The 18303-nt window shown below is 44.4% G+C and overlaps 1 protein-coding gene across 5 annotated transcripts in view; it reads left to right on the forward strand.

The window, feature by feature from the left end:
- The window catches only part of PRKAG2 (protein kinase AMP-activated non-catalytic subunit gamma 2), a 208647-nt gene that overhangs the window by 136705 nt on the left and 53639 nt on the right, over positions 1 to 18303 (forward strand). For all 5 annotated transcript variants that reach the window (XR_014212219.1, XM_082192434.1, XM_082192435.1 and 2 more), the window contains one exon: positions 2893 to 3104. Coding sequence is in view for 4 of the 5 variants with exons in the window: in XM_082192434.1 (XP_082048560.1) it covers positions 2893 to 3104 (212 nt within the window). In the remaining variant the exon portion in view is untranslated. The remainder of the gene's footprint in view (positions 1 to 2892; positions 3105 to 18303) is intronic.

Genomic DNA, 18303 nt, shown 5'->3' on the forward strand with positions numbered 1-18303 from the left:
CACACAAAATGAAAAACAATCCAAGCCTGTTACAAAATAATGCCAGAGAGCAGCTGCTGATCAGAGCATTCAGTATTGGGTTATGATCAGACCCTGCATAAAGCAACATCATGTGTTTAGAAATACAAATGTGCATCCTAATAACAGTGGCATAAGGGTGGCACTGTGGGTTAAACCTCAGAGCCTAGGACTTGCTGATCAGAAGTTTGGCGGTTCGAATCCCTGTGACGGGGTGAGCTCCCGTTGCTCGGTCCCTGCTCCTGCCAACCTAGCAGTTCGAAAGCACGTCAAAGTGCAAGTAGATAAATAGGTACCGCTCCGGCAGGAAGGTAAATGACGTTTCCGTGTGCTGCTCTGATTCGCCAGAAGCGGCTTAGTCATGCTGGCCACATGACCCAGAAACTGTACGCTGGCTCCCTCGGCCAATAAAGCGAGATGAGCGCCGCAACTCCAGAGTCAGTCACGACTGGACCTAATGGCCAGGGGTCCCTTTACCTTTACCTTTTTAAGAGCATATCCAGAAGGTTTTTCTGTTTTTTTTAAATAACATGTCACAATTGGGAATCTTTATAGGAGAGAGCAAACAACCATTTTTCAGCTTTCTTGCTTATTTACCATTCATAACAGCCTTTAAATCTTTAGTTCAATTTCTTTGCTGCTTGGAAGTGTTCACTTTCTCATAGCAACATCTGAGATAACAGAACTGCTGAGGAGGGCACGCATTAACAGTTTCCTGGTTCTGAACAGTACCTTAACAGCTATTGTGTGTGTGTGTTTTGTTTAATTTTACACAACACAAATGCCTCTTCAAACAAAAGTCAATTTCAGGTTGCCAAGATATGGTCTTTAAAATCAACGGAAACTGCTGTACCGTTGACTTTCATGATACTTTCGACCAACAGAAGACGGATTGTGTTGAAATAATGGGATTGGTACAAATCCTCTGTATAGGAGCCTTCCTTAGCATGGTTCTCTTCAGACTACAACTCCCATCATCCCTGACCATCGGCCATTCTGGCTGGGACTGATGGTTGTAAGCCAAGACATCTTCAGGGCACTAAATTGGAGAAGGCTGCTGCTCTAGAGACCTTTGTTAATTGTATCCACCAACTCTCCCTCCTCTATTTCCTCTAGCAGTGCTTGCTAGGGAAAATCATCATACCACATACATTTTCTGTAAGAAATCCTGTAACAGCCACTTGGCTCTGATGGACCAAAGATGTTGAAATTGACAGCCTGGCCAGTTCCAGATTCCTAATAAAGCGGGTGGGAGTCCCTTGGGGCATTTCTAACTCTGCCCTTCCCTTCCCATCTGGCTCCATCAGACATTGAAAGTGGCTAAGCTAAGCAGTATCATCTCTTGTTGTTGTTGTTTAGTCGTGTCCGACTCTTTGTGACCCCATGGACCAGAGCACGCCAGGCACTCCTCTCTTCCACTGCCTCCCGCAGTTTGGTCAAACTCATGATGGTAGCTTCGAGAACACTATCCAACCATCTCGTCCTCTGTCGTCCCCTTCTCCTTGTGCCCTCCATCTTTCCCAACATCAGGGTCTTTTCCAGGGAGTCTTCTCTTCTCATGAGGTGGCCAAAGTATTGGAGCCTCAGCTTCAGGATCTGTCCTTCCAGTGAGCACTCAGGGCTGATTTCCTTCAGAATGGATAGATTTGATCTTCTTGAGGTCCATGGGACTCTCAAGAGTCTCCCCTCCAGCACCATAATTCCAACGCATCAATTCTTCGGCGACCAGCCTTCTTTATGGTCCAGCTCTCACTTCCATACATCCTCTCTTACAATCAGCTTTATACATTTCCACAAAAGAACTGCCTTGGCTTAGCTGAACTTGCCTGCTTTCTGCTGCACTGCTCTCTAACTTTTCGTTTTGGGGTTGTTGTTGTTTCTAGGGTTTTTAAAAATAGCAGGCTCGCAGTACAAATTTTCTGACCTTGCAATACCTGAGTGCATTAAGCTGAGCTGCCTTGCTCTGAAACTCCATCCCTACCACACTACTGTTCCCAGGAGAATGTGAGAAAGCAAAACATTGCTGGGTACCTGGAGCTTTCAAAGAATGTGATCTCCCCACCTGAAGTATTCAATTTATGTGAGCCAGTAGTGATTCAAGCCAAGGGAGTTGGCATATCATTAGTTCCCCCTGCCCTTTGAACAGTCCCTGGTGTGTGTGTGTGTACATGTGGGGAGGAGAAATCCCTAGAAAACAGGAAGGCACAAGCATCTCTACTCTTGCTTTCACCCCAGTTTTTTTCACAGATTGCTCTACATGGCTGTCAACAATGAATTTTCTTCATTGGTGACACCGAGGAATGGGATGGTATCTCTTCCGCAGCCACATCTGGCTGGTTGTGCTTGCTTGAGATCAACACACTCGTCACAGCAGCTACTTTATAGATTAAAAAAGGCATTTTATGGCAATGGGAGGAAGACCCATACTTTGTAAATAGAAGGACAAGATTTCTGTTCAGTGTTGCAGTGTTGTGGGGGGATGAAAATATTGGATTAAATCGAGGTTTTAAGGGAAAAAGGGGATTACAGCTGTAAAATATTAAGTAAAAGAAAAGAATGACAAAATTTGATAAAACCAAGTGTTAGGATTTGCTGAAATAATTTTGGAAAATGGGATGTAGAAAGGGGAGGTATGGGGAAGTCGGCGAAGTAAGGTTTAAGAAAAAGGGATATGAAATTATACATGTTTGTTTGTGTGCTTGTCTGTTTGTACTGTGTATTGTTTGTGTTTATAAAAACTGTGAAAAACCAATAAAAAATTTATTAAAAAAATAGAAAATATTGGATTAAAGCCTTTGCATGGCTTAAGCCATTGCTCACCCAATATGTATACTGAGATTTAATGATCTGCATCTTTTTTTGTTTTGTTTATAGCCTCTGGTCTTTCCTCCTCTCCCTCGACCCCGACACAAGTGATCAAGCAGCCAACGTTTCCGCTTGAATCCTACAAACATGAACCAGAGAGGCTAGAAACACGGATTCACACGTCCTCTTCCCCCCCAGATACAGGCCAGAGACCGAGCCTTCCTCCTGGACAAAGTGTGGCCAAACCTCCCACTTCCACCCCTTGCGCTACCTCAAAAGCCGTAAGTATGGACCGCTTCATTTCTCTGTAAGAAAAGCAAAGTCCTGTGTGTATTTTAGGATTAACAGGGTGCTTCTAAGTGTCCAAGTGCATAACATGGATTATCTTCTTATAATCCTTTTGATATAATCAGTCCAGTATACCTGAAGGAGCATCTCCACCCCCATCGTTCAGCCCAGACACTGAGGGCCTTCTGGCGGTTCCCTCGCTGCGAGAAGCCAAGTTACAGGGAACCAGGCAGAGGGCCTTCTCGGTAGTGGCACCCGCCCTGTGGAACGCCCTCCCACCAGATGTCAAAGAGAAAAATAACTACCAAATTTCTAGAAGACATCTGAAGGCAGCCCTCTTTAGGGAAGCTTTTAATGTTTAATAGGTTATTGTATTTTAGTGTCCTGTTGGAAGCCGCCCAGAGTGGTGGGTTATAAATAATAAATTATTATTATTATTATTATTATTATTATTATTATTATTATTATTATTATTATTAATTCTGCAAGGTACTTAAGTCTTACAGTTATCACTGTATTTCAGTTGGGGTGAGGACGGAGGCTGATGCCTTATCTAAGGCCTCCTAATGAGTCCAAGGCAGAGGTGAGGTTTGAACCAATGGCTTCTCGATTCTTAGCAAAGGCTTTTAGACTGCAAATCTCTGCAGGTTTGCTTGGGAGCTTTCAGAAGCTGTGCCTAAATTTTAACTTGCACACTGAGTACTTAGCCATCAGCCATTACAAATAGCAGCTAATTATTGGCACCATTGTCTTCAATAGGATACAGTGTTTAATTTGTAGGATGCAGTTTTCTATTGTAAGATAAAGCTATTCTGATTACTTGGGTTCCTTCCTCAGACCTGCTTATTCTGCTTAATCCTGTATAGGATTCTAGCTGTGAACACCCATCAGTCTTGTTTATAGTATCAATAGACATAAGCTCTTTTCTCAGGGGTAGGCAATACACTGTTTTACTTTATAAAATTCTAAATTCAGATGAAAACATCACCCTTAGCCAATATACTTTTGCTGAAGCTTAGAAGTAACAAACATTTAAAGCCTGCATTTTTCAGGGGAAAATGTGAAGACAGCCAAACCTTCCATCTGCTACAGTGGAGTGTGTGTGTGTGTGTGTGTGTGTGTGTGTGTGTGTGTAAGGGCCAGAGGAAAAATGGGTTGCAGAATCTCCCACTTAACTTGGGAATTTAAAGGGTTAGCATTGATCTGGCTTGCAGTCTGACAGCTGTATTAAGCACCTGTAGATTTACAGAATTTACGTAAAGAGATGACTAATGGGAACTAGAGCAAAGGTAGCTGATATGTGTTGCTGTGAGACGTGCAGTTGGATGTGGCTGGCAAGAAGCCGCTGATGACTAAACTAATACTTTGACCTCAGCTCATTCTAACATCAATCACATCAGGTCACTGTATACTTTGCTTACATGCCAGTATGAAATAGTAGTTGACTTTGGTGGGGAAACACTCCTGAATGGCCACTGCAGAGCCTCTGAGTGTGAAAGTCAACTGGCAACTTTCATAGGAGGAAGAAATTACTCATTTGGGGATTGGATGTATGAAATATAGCTTGGTGAGTCAGATGATAGGTTATTCTTCCATCAGCCTTTCTGAGTGAACGTGAGTTCTTCAAACCATTCACCTTTGACATGAGTTGCTGATCTAAGTACGGTCCACACAATGTGATCACAATATGGCAATCAAACATGGAGGATTTATTTTAGATAACAACAGAGAATTGTAGAGTTGGAAGAGACCCCAAAGGTCATCTAGTCCAACCCCCTGCAATGCAGGAATCTCAGCTAAAGCATCCTTGACGGATGGCCATCCAATCTCTGCTTAGAAACATAAATGGAAGGAGAGTCCACAACCTCCTGAGGGAGACAGTTCCACTGTCAAACAGTTCTTGCTGCCAGAAAGTTTTTCTAGATGTGATCAACCTCCACCTCTGGCCATGTGAAAACCTTATGTCAGACCTTTCTAAAGGTAAAGGGACCCCTCACCATTAGGTCCAGTCGTGGCCGACTCTAGGGTTGTGGCGCTCATCCCGCTTTATTGGCCAAAGGAGCCGGCATACAGCTTCTGGGTCATGTGGCCAGCATGACTAAGCCGCTTCTGGCGAACCAGAGCAGTGCACGGAAACACCGTTTACCTTCCCGCCAGAGCGGTACCTATTTAACTACTTGCCCTTTGACGTTCTTTCAAACTTCTTGGTTGGCAGGAGCAGGGACTGAGCAACGGGAGCTTACCCCATTGCGGGGATTCGAACCGCCGACCTTCTGATCAGTTCTGTGGTTCAACCCGCAGCGCCACCCATGTCCCCTTTTTGACTTTCTAGCCCTGTGTTAATTTATACCTAGTCTTTCCTCAACAAGTACAAAGCAGCTAAGTTTTAAAAAAAACTCATAATCTTAGTCACAATGACCAAACCTGCCTTGGATCAGAACAGCAATATAATATGAATACTCGGAGGTCTCCCTTCTGTCTTAAGGTGTTATGTCAGCATTTGTCCCAGGGCGTGGCAACAGGACAATAACACAAAATAGGACACCTAAGTTAAGTTCTAAAACTTGGTGAGAAAGAGATGGGGAGACAATAGCAGGGGGGTGTTATCTTTCAAGGGCTGACCAATCTTCTGTAGTCTACTTTTTGTAAAGCTAGAATTCTCCATCAAGGTGTGTTAAATGTACCAAAAAAGTAGTTAGGGTAGCTGAGGCATGACTAATCTGTGCTAAGTGATCCTAAATATGTATGTGTTCTTTCTTAAGAGCATAAGAAGTGCCTGGGTGGATCAGATTAGAGTCTACCAAATTCAGCATCCTTTCCAAGAAACCCTTCCATCCCCATGCACTAAGTAACCCATATGGAGCTTGAAAGCTGTGTGCCATTTTTTATCTCCTGTGCACACCTAGTCTAGGGTGAGAAGACCCTTCCCCCACAGCAAGCCTTCCCAATTGCTATTTCCTACTAGGCCTTACTTATGCCATTCCTAGTAACCAAAATCTTTTGGTTTTGCCATCTCCCTATATCTGGGGTCAGTTAGTATTGTTATGAGTTTGGGAAGGGGTGAGCCTAATGTCTGGACCCCATTCTAATTTTTAATACCCAGGCTAGCTTCCTGGTGAGGTGATAGCCTGGGTGATGGGCCATTAAGGAGAACAAAGAAAGGGGCTCTGTGCTAGATGGCAAATGGGTGGGGCCCCCTCCTTCAATTTGTGAGAAGCTAGAAGGACAGAGGCAGAGTTGAGATCAGAGACATGGGAATGATGTGAGCTGGAAGCTGGAAAGAAGCAAGCAGAAGCCAGAGAGATGGAGGCATGCTTGATTTCTGTTCAAATCCAAGGCTGTGGCTATTAGAGAAACAATATCCTCTTGGGCTGTTAATGCTGTGAACCTCTCCCCCATAGGGTCAGGCTGTGTATATGTGCGTAAATAAACCATATATTATAAAGACACTACAGTCTCTGCTATCCCTTTTTCCGAAGGAAACACAAACCCTGGGTAAGTGCCTGGAATCTCACATTGTTCTGAGATTGGGGTGGCGTGCAACGGTATATTCCCAACCATAGGAATGGCAGGTGCTTCCTATCACCATGATCACTTCCTAAAAATCTCATGCTAAATTTCTACTCCACAATCTAGTTCTAACCTTAATTACTTGGTTTACTGTTTATTCCAACTCGCAACGGTTGTTTTGCACTAAATGGTCTCTAGTCTTACATTCTGCTTTTGCATACCCCTCATCTCTTGGTGTCTCCTGTGAGTCCGCTTTTCTGAAACAACTTTTAATATGTCATTATTCAAATCTGACAATTGCGACATAACCCTTTGCTTTTGATTAATGTCGGCACTGTGTATCTAGTTATATAATCCTTGCATACCAAAATAGTTTCAAAGCAGTTTACAAGTATAAAATCAAGTATTCAATATCCACACATAATTGAAATACAGAATAAAGCAATTCCATCGAAACATAAAAACACCTGTATTTAATATATACAATAAAACAAGCCTGTGAAGAAGCATAACAATTAAAATGGTTAAAAGAACGATTAAAACAATTAGATCAGAAAGCTCAAGTTCAGGGAAGTACTTGATTTAGAAGCTATGTCTTCAAGAGCCAGGGGGTCCTCAGATATTTCAGCAATATTGATGTATTTGCTAATACTTATATTTGGTGCAAGAGACTCTGCAGATTGAAATAGTATTATCTCTTAACCTCTAGGATCACCAACATTTCCCCTCCCCTCCTTTTTTAACTGCCCTGCTTCTGATGGCAGCCTAATGCACAGAAACCATTTTCCACCGTGGAGATAAATGGTGGGTAAAAACATTCACCTGCTAAATTTCTCTTCATGTGACTGCTGTTAAAGGTACAGGTGCAGGAATAATTTTCCTGTGAACAATATCCCATTTGACCCCCAAACTTTCTTTACAGCAGCAGGAAAGTTTGCTGGGAGCTTGTTTGAGGAAAACCATCATGGTATGGAAGCAGGATCCTTGGTTGTATTCTTTTAGCATCCATATTTATTTCTGAGACCGTCCACCAGAACAAAATTAATTTTGTTTTTTTAAAAAAGGTGGCTTAGACACAGGAAACTGAGATGACTGTGAGATGGATAGCTTGCCCCTGACTGTGTACTGTACTTATCACATCTTTCATTGGCTCAATAACTCTTCCTATTTTCTGGAGCGTGGCTGCATAAGATAGCCGGCAAGTCTGACAGTGGCGGAGAAACCATGATTTATAAGCCTTGCGTCGCATATCCTTTGCAGCCTTTCTGTGTTAGGACTTCAGTTCCTCTGACAGGGAATAACACATCTGCTGTCTACATGCTCAGGTTGCAACCTGAAGATTTCCTCCTCTGTCTTTAAATCCACCCGTAAAGCAAAATGCTTAGCAGCTGTGGCTTATATTGTTTACCTGACATTAGCTCCCTATATCTGTTGATGGGAGAAGAGGAAGATTTCAGAAATGGGGGGGACACTGGCAGCAGAAGCTACCTCAGCATCAGATGATGTAAAGGTAAAAGGTGAACCCCTGGTCACAGCCCAGAAAGGCAAATTTAATTTGTTTGACCCCCCCAGCTGAGATTTCACCACCCTTCACTAGCTGGACATACTTTATGCTTTCTAATTTTCATACCTTATTTCCCATTTCTATAAGTACAGGCAATGACCATTTTACACACATTCAATTTGTGTATGGTCATGCACACGCGCATTGCCGCGAACCCAGAAGTGACCGGGAAAAGGGCAACAGTGGCCCTTAAAAAGTGTGGAAAGGGCAAAAACGGTGTGAAAACAGCACCTAGCAATCCCACGAGCTTTTGCAAGTACAATCGCAAAAGCCCTTGCGTCAACCATTGAGGCCTGTGGAGAGTTGGAGTTTGAGAAAGGAGGTTTGAAGGGAACAACTGTGGTGGAGTTTGGCATCTGGTAAGTGCTGCTGGTTTTTTAAAGGGTTTTTCTGGGGTTTACAGAGGGTGTTCACAGGCTTTTTCTATGGGCGTCCCCAATATACGCGATTTCACTTAAACCCACGGTGCCTTGGAATGTAAGCCCCGTGTAAAATGGTCATTGCCTGTAGTTCCACAGAAAGTGAAATGCTTCTGTCTCTTTGTACAGTGGTACCTCGGGTTACATACGCTTCAGGTTGCATATGCTTCAGGTTACAGACTCCGCTAACCCAGAAATATTACCTCGGGTTAAGAACTTTGCTTCAGGATGAGAACAGAAATCGTGCTCCAGCGGCGCGGTGGCAGCAGGAGGCCCCATTAGCTAAAGTGGTGCTTCAGGTTAAGAACAGCTTCAGGTTAAGTACGGACCTCCAGAACGAATTAAGTACTTAACCCGAGGTACCACTGTATCTTCAGCTATCTTAAGGGCTGTCACATGGAGGAGGAAGCATGCTTGTTTTCTCCTGCTCTGGAGGGTAGGACTCGAACCAGTGGCTTAAAGTTGCAAGAAAGGAGATTCCGACTAAACAATCAGAAAAATTTTCTGATTGTAAGAATTGTTTAGTGGAGGAACAGACTCTCACGAAAGGTGGTGGACTGTCCTTCCTTGGAGGTTTCTAAGCAGAGATTGGATGGCCATTTGCATTGGACGCTTTAGCCCAGGTTCCTGCATTGCAGGGGGTTGGACTAGATGACCCTTGGGGTCCCTTCCCACTATGATTCTCTGTTTCTGTGCCTTTAACAGCAGAAATGAAGCAGGTGGAAGCTGAGTGCTGGGAGCAGGTTTACTTCCAGCATTTCTGTATGTCAGGCTGTTGTTAAAGGCACAGGAACAGAGCCAATATATACTGTATATATATTTAATGCAACAACCTGGCAGACAGAGTTGCTTGTTAAATCTGGCTGGTACAGGCATCCTTGCAATTGGGGTAAGGGTTGCAAACCAGAGGTTTCTAACTTTAAAGTGACATAGCAGCTCTGGCTGCCCCTGCCTACTCCTTCCCTAATGCTGATCTGTTGTCTGGCATGTCTGGAGTAGATAAAGCTTGGGCAGAGTGACTATGGCAGAACCTGGTGAGAGACTTGCCCTGTCTAAAGGCAATTTTAATGCTGTCTTGCAAACCTCCTGGTTGCAAAGTAAGGTAAAGGTAAAGGGACCCCTGACCATTAGGTCCAGTCGTGGCCGACTCTGGGGTTGCGGTGCTTATCTTGCTTTATTGGCCGAGGGAGCCGGCGTACAGCTTCCGGGTCATGTGGCCAGCATGACTAAGCCGCTTCTGGCAAAGCAGCACACGGAAATGCCGTTTACCTTCCTGCTGGAGCGGTATCTATTTATCTACTTGCACTTTGACGTGCTTTTGAACTGCTAGGTTGGCAGGAGCAGGGACCGAGCAACGGGAGCTCACCCCGTTGCAGGGATTCGAACCGCCGACCTTCTGATCGGCAAGTCCTAGGCTCTGTGGTTTAATCCACAGCACCACCTGCATCCCCGGTTGCAAAGTAGCAGCTGCTTAATTTTATGGAAAAGTGTGTGTTTGTTTATGTATCTGTCCCTAGTCGGGAGTCCAAAGCACTTTTTCCAGATAAAGAGTCTAAGGTTAGCTGGATTCCTTCAACGAAAGGTTAGGCCAGCTGTGTTTAGTGGGAAGACATACAACTTCACACACACAGTAACATCTATAAGACAACAATTTGTACTTTGACTTCTTGTTATTTGAACTGCCTGACCTTCAAACAGTAGCTGGAGGATGGTGACTTAAACTCTTCCTTAGTGTCAGATTACCAAGTGTGAGTGGAATGCAGAGAGGTTGTAAAGGTAGTGGGGGAGGCAAGTTTCCTTTGCTTCTGTTTTTATTTTGTTTTTTTGCCTGGTGGGGGGGGGAGAGAGAGACTGTTCTCTTCATTCCTTTCTCTGCAGCTTTATGGTGTGGCTGGTTTGCACAGATCTGCCATTTTTAAAAGGATGCCCAGCTTAAGGGGTTTTTTCTTGTAAATATTATTGTACATCTCCCTGGAACACTTTAATTAAAGGTGGTTGAGATTTTTTTTTAAAAGTACATTATTTATCTGGTCAAAGAGAGCAGATGAGCAGGGAGCAATAGCCAAGTGGAGGAACAGCAGAGCCACAAGGATCCAGGGGATGGAACTGGACTTCCTGCGGGAATGTAGGTCTTGGCAGGTCCCCAGCAGTGCAGCCAGACTTGCAGAATGGCGCACAGAGCTAACAATGCCATGTGATTTTTCAGTAAATTCAGCACAACTAAAAGCAGCGCTACATAAACGTGGAACTGCATAAACCCTACTAAAACAGCAGAGCATTGCCTGCCTAAAAATGGGAAGAGAGGGAACCATTCACATCTCCCCACAGAGGGCCGTCCAAAGTTGTAGTGCCACCACCCAAAAGTCACTGTTATAGTAATCATGTGTTTTAATAGCCATTTGTCATGTACACATGAGAGAGCTCCCCCAGCCCTGGAAAAAGCTGTACCTGGAAGTGTGTCCTGGCTGCAGCCATAAAGTCAGAAAGCTGGTGTGTAAGATGACCTTACATTCCCATCCATCCTCCTTCTATCAGCCCAACAAAGTTTCTTGTGCATGCATTGGGAAACAAAGTCTTCATTCTACCGATCATTTCACCTAAGATTTGATAGAGCTCCAGATAGGGTTGTGTGTGGATTTTAATACAGAGGGTGATGATAGTTTTTTTGCATTTTCTGTGCCTTCAGAAATAGTTCCTTTTTTCCTCTCCTTGTCTCTTCCTCTCTTGCCTGACTCCATCCTTCCATTTCCCTCAACCTTTTTGCCATGACTCTGCTTTTCTAGCAACTGCCCATTCCTTTTCTCAGGTAAAAAGATGAACACAAAATGTAAGAGAGCTTTGGGTCTTTGATTTCACAGCAGCTCCTGGATCCTAGTGGTGAATCGCATGCTTTCCTTTGATATGCATTTATTACATACTCTCCTAAGCTTGTCAAGCTTCACCTGGAAATGACTTGGCACAAGAAACACTTTGTGATTTCAGACATATTGTGTGTGGCCATATCACTGAAGAAAGGCTGGCTCTAGGAAAGTCATATTTGCCCCTGGTGTCTAAAGTCCTGCTTGTGCACCCATCCAATGGGCCTCCAAGGCTGCAGACTAAGTCAGAGTCCCAAGATTGGGCAATCTGCAAATATGGTCCATTCTCAGGCACAGGGTTTGGGAGAAGCAAGGTAAACAAGCAACCTCTTCACTGCTTAAAAGAATTAAAATGACAATTAACTCCCATTCACCATGCATTCGGAAGGATGCCTCACATCTTTCTAATAACAGAAAATAGTGTTGTCTGAAAGAGGTTGTTATGTACTGAGTTGAATAGGATCCAAAAGGCAGCAGTCTGATTGGTCCTAGAACAATAGGATTCAGAATGCAGCAGTCTGATTGGTCCTAGAACAATAGGGTCCAGAATGCAGCAGTCTGATCGGTCCTAGAACAATGCAGCAGTGTGATTGGTCTGCAGGAGCCACCCAATCCAGCTCCAGGTGGGAGTGAATCCGCAACCTGATTGGCCCACAGGAGAATCCCAGAAGTAGCCAATCACGTGTGGCCCATTATAAATAATGTATATAAAGCAGATATTTTGGGGGAACTTCCATTCCTCACTACTATGAGCTAAATAAAGAGCATGAAATCCACACTCGACTCCGAGTATATTTCAGAGGTCATGCACACTAGGACTAAGTACAACCCTGCCCCCCCAAAAAAACTTCCTCTCTCCACCACCTCTGCGTATCCCAGAGTTGCACATGGAGACTGCAGCAGGAAAGGAAAATACCTCTAGCCTGAATCTGGCACTTCTTGAGAAGGAATTAGGTGCCTTGAGGGAAAGGGAGAATGTGTGCTGTCATTGTACTGTAGACCCAGCATTCCAGTGTTCAGGTGGGCAAACATGATTTAGCAAGTTGTGCCAAGAAGTTTCTGTGACTCAGCCATGATATGTTTACGCCCCAGTAAACATATCACAAAAGGGGATTTAGGAGCAGCTGCAAGCTCTTCTCCTTGGGCAGTGGCCAGTGTCTGTCTTGCCATCGATTCCTTAAAATTAGCATTTTGCCCAGTCTGGTTTCAGAGGCCCTCGGCTACCCACCACTTCCCTGAGGGAGATTGCTCCACACTCTAATGGATCTCGGTGGACCACCGCCAGCAATAAATGCTTAAATAGAACTCTCCATTGACATTATAAATGCTGGTGTGAAAGCTGCTGCAGTTAGTGAAGGAAGGGCTGGCAGTTAAGTACGTCTGTCTGAAAACATCTTATGACTAGGGCTTCATAAATTTTTCACCAGGCACAGTAACTAAGGAGACAAGGGATAAGGGGGACAGGGTGGCAATGATCCGAATGCTTCCTCTAGCTGCACAGTGGTCCAGTTTTCCTTCCGTTGTTAGGGAGGTTGGCTTGCAGCACTCAAGTAGACTTTCCCAGGTCTTCTTACAAGAACCCTGTATGGTAGATCAGTAGCCTCTCTAGATATAGGCCTGGACTGAGAGATAGCAGCTTATCTAAAGGCCAAAGGAGACATAGCATGGGAGGTTGGGGGAAGCAGGTCTCCAAATATGAGTTGCTGGGAATCACAATTTGGAAGAGTGGCTCTTGTGTTTGAATCCTGCTTGTGAGTTTCCCACAGGCATCCGTTTGGCCAAAATGAGAACAGGATGCTGGGCTAGAGGGGAATTGGCCTGATCCAGTATGGGCTAGGTTACTTAGGGTGCTTACAGACATAGATGTTTAAGCATGGTTGGTATCCATCTGCCTCAGGAGACAGTGGAGGAGCTTGCCTTTGGGGGTGAAGTCAAACTGTTGGAAGGTTATAGCGCCTGCTGTGGCTGTTGAGACTGATATGGTGAGAGATGTTTTGTTGCAGCTGGGGCAGATGAAGGCGCCCGGTTGTGTTGCTACAGATGCAGCATAGTGTTTCTTCTCTCTCTGTTCTTTCTAGCAGTCATTCCTCTTCTGCTATGGATGCACAACCTGACTGTTTCCAGGCAATGCCTGGTCTTTGCTCCTCTGTTTTAAACAGGAAGGGCAGTAGCAACCTCATCTAGACTTCTGGAATCCAAATTGCATTCTGTTGTGATCAGCCCACGTTTCCCCAGTCCAAATGTTTATTGGGGGACATCACTTAGACCGTGCAGGGGCAGGGAAAGAAGGTGCAGTACTCTCTCCCCCACTGCTGCCCTCCAAACATACTACAGTACAGTGGTACCTCGGGTTATAGACGCTTCAGGTTACAGACCTGACCCAGAAATAGTAACTCGGGTTAAGAACTTTGCTTCAGGAAGAGAACAGAAATCACACGACGGCGGCAGCGGGCGGCCCCATTAGCTAAAGTGGTGCTTCAGGTTAAGAACAGTTTCAGGTTAAGAACGGACCTCCAGAACGAATTAAGTTCTTAACCCAAGGTACCACTGTACGGTCTTTTCAGGCCACTGTTGCTCTGTATAGGCTGGACCAACTGTGTGATGGTTCATCTACACCTGAGGAAATTGCATAGCTGTTCCATCATGTCAAGAGAACAAACAGATTTTTATGAACTCTGGAGGAATAAAGAAGCTGAACAGGGAAAATGTGGGAGGAGGATGCTTTTATCACTACAGATGCCTCTGAAAATTAGAGTGAAGGAAGTGTGACTTCCATAAGTAAAAATGCTCAGTGTCAAAGCAGCCCTTAAGAGTTTATGACAGAGGTCTTGCTGATTCAAAGCTTAGTGTTTTAGACTGCAGTCCTCAGCCCACTTACATGATGGTAAGCCCCATTGAATTCAGTATGACTTACTTTGAAGTAGATACGGTTGTGATTGTTCTATTACTAAGCTACACATGGAGAATGAACCTGCTGGATTTTTAAAAAGTGTGCATTACCCCGTTCCACAGATGATGTCGTGTACTGGGAATGAAATGGTGGCTTTCCCTAAGTTGTCCAGTAATATTTGCTCTCGCTGCCTGCTCCTGCTCAATGGGGACTGCTTCTCTGTCCATACTCAATGCAACACCAGCTAAGCCATTGGGAAGCCAGGAGGAGTGGAGGAGGAGGCATAAGATTGCTTTAAAAACAGAGTCTGCACTTAAAAACAAAAAGCAAAAACCTGCAACAGGCGAGGTTTAGCCACTGGAAAATGAGATGCTTTGGGGCAGCTGACTCATAATAATATTGGAGAATGTCTCAGCAGTGGGTTGGAAAATGTTTCCTCTGCATTGGATGACTGATGTGAACTCAAAATAGTTATTATTGCAGATTCATCACTGTCATGTTTTCAATTGGAACTGAGGGCAAGGATAAAAGCAACCTGTTGATCATTTTGATTGTTTTGCACTAGGGATGTGGCCTTGCTCTACAGTCCTTTAGTCAATTATAGCAGACTGGCTGAATGTGTGTCCTTTGGCCAAGTTCTACTTCTGCCTAATCCCAATTCACTCCAGTGATGCTTCACTGATCATTTCCTTTAAATGATATATGTGCATACGTGGTTTGAGGAGTATGACAGTACAGTGGTACCTCGGGTTACATACGCTTCAGGTTACAGACTCCGCTAACCCAGAAATAGTACCTCGGGTTAAGAACTTTGCTTCAGGATGAGAACAGAAATCATGCAGCAGCAGGAGGCCCCATTAGATAAAGAGATGCTTCAGGTTAAGAACAGTTTCAGGTTAAGAACGGACCTCCGGAACGAATTAAGTACTTAACCCGAGGTACCACTGTAGTATACAACACACTTTGGGACATGGGCAGGTTGTCTGCACCACAGATGGATATAATTGTTTTAACCATCGTGGCACCTTAGGGTGAAGGGTGGGTAATTAACATAATACCTGAACTGTCAGGGCTCTGTCCAAGGACTCATAGGAATTTTAGTTTAGTAATGCTTTTTGGAAATGGTCTTTGATCCTTAGTCCTCACAGAACCAGAAGTTTCTCCCTCTCCTCCCACTTTGCCAACTGTGTGAAATTTGTTAGAGGGCTCTATGTGGACCTAGGGTTGCAAGTCACCCCCCCTTGACCTAGAGTAAGATTCACAGTGACCAAAGAGAAGGCCTGAAATGGAGGTGTTGGTCTTGGAATGCCCTCGCTAGAGAGGTCTGCTTGATACCAATGTGGCTAAATTTTAGGCAATGTGTTGCAACAATTCCCACACACATAGAATCACAGAATTGTAAAGTTGGAAGGGACCCTGGGGGTCACTTAGTCCAACCCCCTTCAATGCAAGAATCTCAGCTAAAACATCCATGACAGATGGCCATCCATACACAAAAGATTTTCTTTGAACAGAAAAGCTGTCTTATGGCTGTTTCTTACATTCTTATGCCACATAATTTTATTGCATAGCTAGCTAGCTAGCTAGATAGATAGATAGATATACCGTATTTTTCGCTCTATAGGACGCATCTTTTCCCCTCCAAAAATTAAGGGGAAATGTGTGTGTGTCCTATGGAGCGAATGCAGGCTCCTTGGCTTCAGCGATAGCAACACGAAGCCTCCGAAGCGCAAAGGGAGCGCTCCCTCCGTGCTCCGGAGGCTTTGCGTTGCTTTCGCTGAAGCCCGGAGAGCGAGAGGGGTTGGTGCGCACCGACCCCTCTCACTCTCCAGGCTTCAGGGATAGCCGCCTGAAGCCTTTGGAGTGCAGCGGGACCTCTCGCGCTGTGCTGCAAAGGCTTCGGGTTCCTTTTGCTGAAGCCGGGAGAGCAAGACTCTCCCGGCTTCAGCTGAGAGGGAGAGCTGCGCAGCGCCCCTTCAGCCAAGCGGGAGGAGAAATGGAAGGGGCTCTGTTTCTCCTGCCGCTTCACTGAAGGGGCGCTGAGCAGAGAGGGGGAGATTTTTTTTTTCTTGTTCTCCCCCTCTAAAACAAGGTGCGTCCTATGGTCAGGTGCGTCCTATAGAGCAAAAAATACAGTAGATATAGATATGGTTCCAGCTCCCTTCATCTGTTTCAGAACCAAAACTGTCCCTCTCTTTGTATATGCCTTCCTTGTTAGAACTGTTATACACTGAAACATTCTATTTGGATTCCTCTGAATTAAGGCAGCTGCCGACACTGATGGCATTTCAATGTCGGCAAAAGTAGAATCATATAACTCTAGCACTGGAAGTGACCCCGAGGGTCATCTATCCAACCTCCTGCAATGCAGGGATCTTTCGCCCAGTTTGAGACTCAAACCCATGACCCTGAGATTAAGATTCTCATGCTCTACCGATTGAGCTATCCTGTATTTGTTAGCTTAATACTTAGTTTACTTAATACAGCTGTTTTGACCTGAAGGACTACGGTAATTTGTTTATCTTAATGTATACTTGCACACTGTCTTGTGATGTTTACATGGAAGGCGGTATATAAATGGTTTTAATTAATAAGTGAATTCTGGCTACTCAAACAGTATCTTGGGCTGCTATACCGATAATCATGTGCACTGTTAACACACCTTTTCTCAAACCCCAGAACTGCACAGGCGTTATATAAGCCACAAGAGAGATTTTGTACTTTACTGAATGACATTTTACACTTGCTGCAAAATAAACTACGGGGGAACTAATCTGTTCAGGGAGCCCTTGAACAAGAAGTCGCACGTCCTGCAATACGTCTGCTAAATAAATGAAACAGATGGCCGTTTTCCTCCCGCAAGTTGCAGAGTGAAAGGAAAAACTCTCTGCCAGCCTCCTAAACTGGATTACACGATTAATTGTAATTTATATCACTTGAATCAGTTATATTTCTACAAAGCCTGTCTCCAGGTACAATTTTTGCGATTCTCTTCCTCATTAGCTCCATTGCTTTATGCTGCCGAGAAGCCATTAACATCAGCTCTGCCTGGTTCACCCCTTTGGCAGATTTGCAATTAACTTAGTTCTGGCTAGGGCCTGCAGTGCTGCCTTAGGCCAGTCACTGGGATGGACAGCTGATTCATTTCTCAAGGGGAGAGTGGAATGGCACTTCTCAGGCTCATAATAAGCCAAAAGGTAAAGAGGATCTTAAATGCATGTGTCCTAAATGTCGGTGATTTGATTGGGCCAGTGCAGATGTAACATTTCTTGACTGTTTAGCAATGGATATGCAATGGAAAAAGTTCAAGATTATGTGTACCCTTCCTCTGCTCTTCTAGCCCAAGACTCTCTTCTTTTTCTTCTTCTTTTTCCCAGTCCTGTCACTAGTATGCTATGTCTGTTCCATCCTGAAGACAACCTCAAGACTTAAATAAGCCCTGTACAGTAAGATAAAATACAAGGCTTGTTGTTTGCCAGGCTGATGGGAAGGAGAAGGTTGTAATGACTGCTGCCGCTGAGTGGCTGAATCACTGCAAGGCCCGAAAGCTGTCCGCTTTAGTGCCAGTGAATGCAAAAATAACTCCACCTGTCCAGCTCACCTGGGCAGTGCAACCATTAGTCACTTTCTTTGCCATTTGAGCAGAAGAGCCACCCTTGTTTTGTCTCCATCTCTTGACTTTACTGGAGCAAAACCAATAGTGCCAGATGATCCAAGAATAAGTATATATATTCTCAATTTAACTTGAAACACATATATTCCTACACAGTAGGAAGGTTTGAGGCTTGCACAGTTTGAGTTGGAAGCACCATGGTTTAGACATGACTATTTCAGAGAAAAGAACTGGAAGCATGTGCAAAAGCTATAAATTGTGGCATGTTTCATTCACAGATGGTGGGAAAAGTTCCATTTGTAACTATTTGTGCATTCAAGATTGGTGTACCTTGATTT

Source organism: Podarcis vaucheri (assembly GCF_965113315.1).
Source record: "Podarcis vaucheri genome assembly, chromosome: 12".
Lineage (NCBI taxonomy): Eukaryota > Metazoa > Chordata > Lepidosauria > Squamata > Lacertidae > Podarcis > Podarcis vaucheri.